Here is a 3477-nt window from a genome sequence, read left to right on the forward strand (position 1 = left end):
CAGTTGGGGAAGCTAGCAAAGCAAGGTTTGCAACATTATCATCTCCACTAAATCCAAATTTACCTGTTCCAGAAATTGTCTTAATACCTCCCTTAATATTATCAATCATTCTAATCCTATTAGTTTCAGATTCCGAAATGACCATCTTGTTGTCTGTAGTTAACAGAATTTTTGTGGGATTTACATTAGCATAAAAGACATTCGATCCATCTGCAATACCTCCTACAAGTGGTTCCGTTCGACCATTTGATAAAACTAAATTTCCTGCTGTATAAACAAAATATGGCACTTCTGAGCATAAACCAATCGGAGATAGTATTTTTTCATGGAAGGATGAAATTACACCTCCATTAATTATACGAATTTTGTTATTAGCAGTATCAGCAATATAAATAGATTGGTCAATGACATATACCATACTTGGTAGGAAGAGTTTTGCCTGTGTTGCAACCATACCATCACCATTATATCCTTATTCTCATCAATATTCATTAATGTATTAGAAACTTACCTGATTCACCTGTTCCAGCAATGATTTCAACCTTGAAATCATAATAAACACACAATATTCTGTGATTATAAGTATCTAATATAAATTAATGTATCCTAACTAGTAGGAAAGAGAAACTTACCTGCTACAAAGAGATTATGATTTGAAACAAACAATCCAAATGGTGAATTCAATTGAGTTTCTTTAGGATTATTGGGAACAAGGCTAGATCCAGTAATTCCATTTCCTAACACTGTACTAATAGTTCCATTGAAAAAAGATCTGACTCTATGATTGAAAGAATCTGAAATGTATAAAATTTCAGAATCATAGAATACATATTTTGGTAAGTTGAGATGAGTTTCTAATGGATTCAATCCGTCTCCATTAAATCCATTAGTACCACTTCCAACAATTGTGGTTATTGTTCCATTAGGAAATATCATTCTAATTCTGTGGTTTCCACTGTCAGCAATGTAAATATTACCAGAATTCTTATCAAAATGAACTGAATGAGGTTTGTTTAATTGAGCATTAATTGCCAAACCTCCATCACCAGAAAATCCCTGAAATCCAATACCAGCAATAACCTCTACCATTTCGTTTGAGGTATATTTGAGAATTCTATGATTATCAGTATCCGCAATATAAATCGTAGAAAATGAATCGAGACAGAATATTCCTGTTGGATTTTTCAAAATTATTGAGGACGGAGGACCTTTCTTTCTTAATCTATCACCAGTAATGGAACCAGCATATAAACAACCGTTTCCTTTAGATACATCTATTTTTTGAATCATTTTAGTTGATGAAACGTATAAATCAGAATTTCTGAGTTGTAATGCATTGGGAATGAATTTTGAACGGATAAAACTCTCATTAGTCTCTTCAGAAGAATTCCAACATGAAACATTTGAAAATTTGTCTATTAATGGAATGGTAGACACAGTTCCAGTTGTCAAATCCACTTTCTTTAAATTAAATCCAAAATTAGAATCAGCAATTAATAGTTCATTACTTGATTGATTGAACGCAATAGCAGCTATTGAATCAAACACTCTATTTTGCACATTAGTACCATCAATAATAGCTCCATTAATATTTAAAATTGGATAAACTTGTTTAAGGGACAAATCAGCTTTCATTATAGCTTGTGCATGAAAAATATGATTTGGTGAGAAAAAAGTTGGTGATACAATAGATGAATCGAACAACAAAATGGTCGAAATATTCCCAGTAGTTTGATTAATCACTTTCCAATATCCTAAATTTGAAAGATAAATTGAATCGTCAATAGGAGAAACTGCAAATCCATACACAAAATTAAGTTTAGCATCCAAAGCAGGTCCATCATTGGTATTTCCATCAAATTTTCTCCCTTGAATGACAGTCATCCACCATGTTTGTAAATTAATCTTGAATATTGAGAATAAATCACATCCATACAAGTATCCCTTGTGATATCTTATATTCGAAATATAAGTTGAAAACATTGTTTCGTTTGAAAAGCCATCTTTCTTGGTTAGTGTAAATCCATCTCGCAAACTCATAAACTTAATAATTCCGTTTAAATCAACTCTATATAGGTTTGATTCATCACAAATATACAAGTTTCCAATAGGATCCCTAGAAATTGAACCAATTTTGGTAAAAATGGTATTCGAAAGTGCTGAACCTTCCTGAATGGTAGTGGAAGTTCCTAACTGCTTGGAAAGAAGAATTAAATTTCCATTTTGAAATTTGTAGATCTGCTTGTTGGTAGCAATATAAATAGTGTCGTATGAAGTTTCGTCCACATGAAAACTAGTAATGGTGAGATAAACGGTAGTTGCACTATTGATATCACCAGTAGAAACCGAATTCTCGGTCATACAACCAGAATAACAACCAACCAATAATTTTCGATCACCAGAAGTTTGATTAAATTTAAAAATACGAAAAGAAGATTCCTGAAAATAAATAATTTCTGGCTGATTTTCGGATTGGTATGCATTGGCAAAAGCTGTTGAAAATTTGCCTACACCACTGATAGGTTCCCATCTATACGCAACCAGTTTCGAATAACCAAGCTGAACAAACAAGAATAAACTCAGCAAAATGAGCAGACGCATTTTTCTTTTGATTCCAATACACATATGATTGATGACTTTAGTGCACCATTTAAAGTTTCTGATCATTACATTTGAAAATTAATCTAACAATAAATTTACATTGATTGTAATGTTGTGGAGGCTTGAAAAATGAAAAGGTTTGTAGATGGAGAAAATTCACATCATCAACACATGAACTACACAGTTGTCGGTGGTAAATATAATGGTAGAGAATAATATAATAAACATATTATGAATTGTTGTTTTATTATATTGTTTGAAACTTACGGTGCATAGCGTGAAATATCGGAACTTGGTAAATTGACAACATGACGAAAATCTGATAATAAATATGATGTTTATTATCTATTTAAATAGTAGTACTAAAAGACATGATTCAAGTTGGTGAAGTACATGCTTAGTTATGATCCATGTTATTTTTGTTTTTCAAAATTCACATGTACCTATCCCTATCATAACTTGACCAAAATTGATTAGAGAAAGTTCTCCTACCTACTATTGACCATTCCGAACAATACTACATTGACAGTTTTCCAACTTGTCCAGTAGATCCGGCAGTAATGATGAATTTAGTGAAAACATTTCATCAAAATTACATTACTAAAAATTAATTTCCACAAATACTATTATTATATTGATGGAAAACAATAATGACGATGGTTGGTGAATGATCCGATGATGGAACACCAAATTGTGAATTTCCATCATGAAAAATAAATTCCAATTTCATGATGATAATTCACCAATAAAAATTACTATTATTACTATTATATAGATCATGTTGAGATGATGATGTGAAAGTTTGGTGGTTTCATGATGTAAACCACTCCGAAATCATCATATCCTCCTGAGTAGAAGAATGTTTTTTTTATGAAA

The 3477-nt window shown here is 31.5% G+C and overlaps 1 protein-coding gene across 1 annotated transcript in view; it reads right to left on the minus strand.

Annotated features, from left to right (window-relative positions):
- NAEGRDRAFT_68122 (uncharacterized protein) overlaps positions 1–2601 on the minus strand; it is a gene marked incomplete at both ends in the record, with an annotated part of 8025 nt that extends 5424 nt beyond the window's left edge. The window contains 3 exons of the mRNA XM_002676544.1: positions 64–471; positions 512–586; positions 633–2601. Coding sequence (XP_002676590.1) covers positions 64–471; positions 512–586; positions 633–2601 — 2452 coding nt within the window. The remainder of the gene's footprint in view (positions 1–63; positions 472–511; positions 587–632) is intronic.
- Between the last annotated feature and the right edge of the window lie 876 nt (positions 2602–3477).

The sequence above is a fragment of the Naegleria gruberi genome, assembly GCF_000004985.1.
Source record: "Naegleria gruberi genomic scaffold NAEGRscaffold_27, whole genome shotgun sequence".
NCBI classification, from domain to species: Eukaryota; Heterolobosea; class Eutetramitea; order Acrasida; family Naegleriidae; genus Naegleria; species Naegleria gruberi.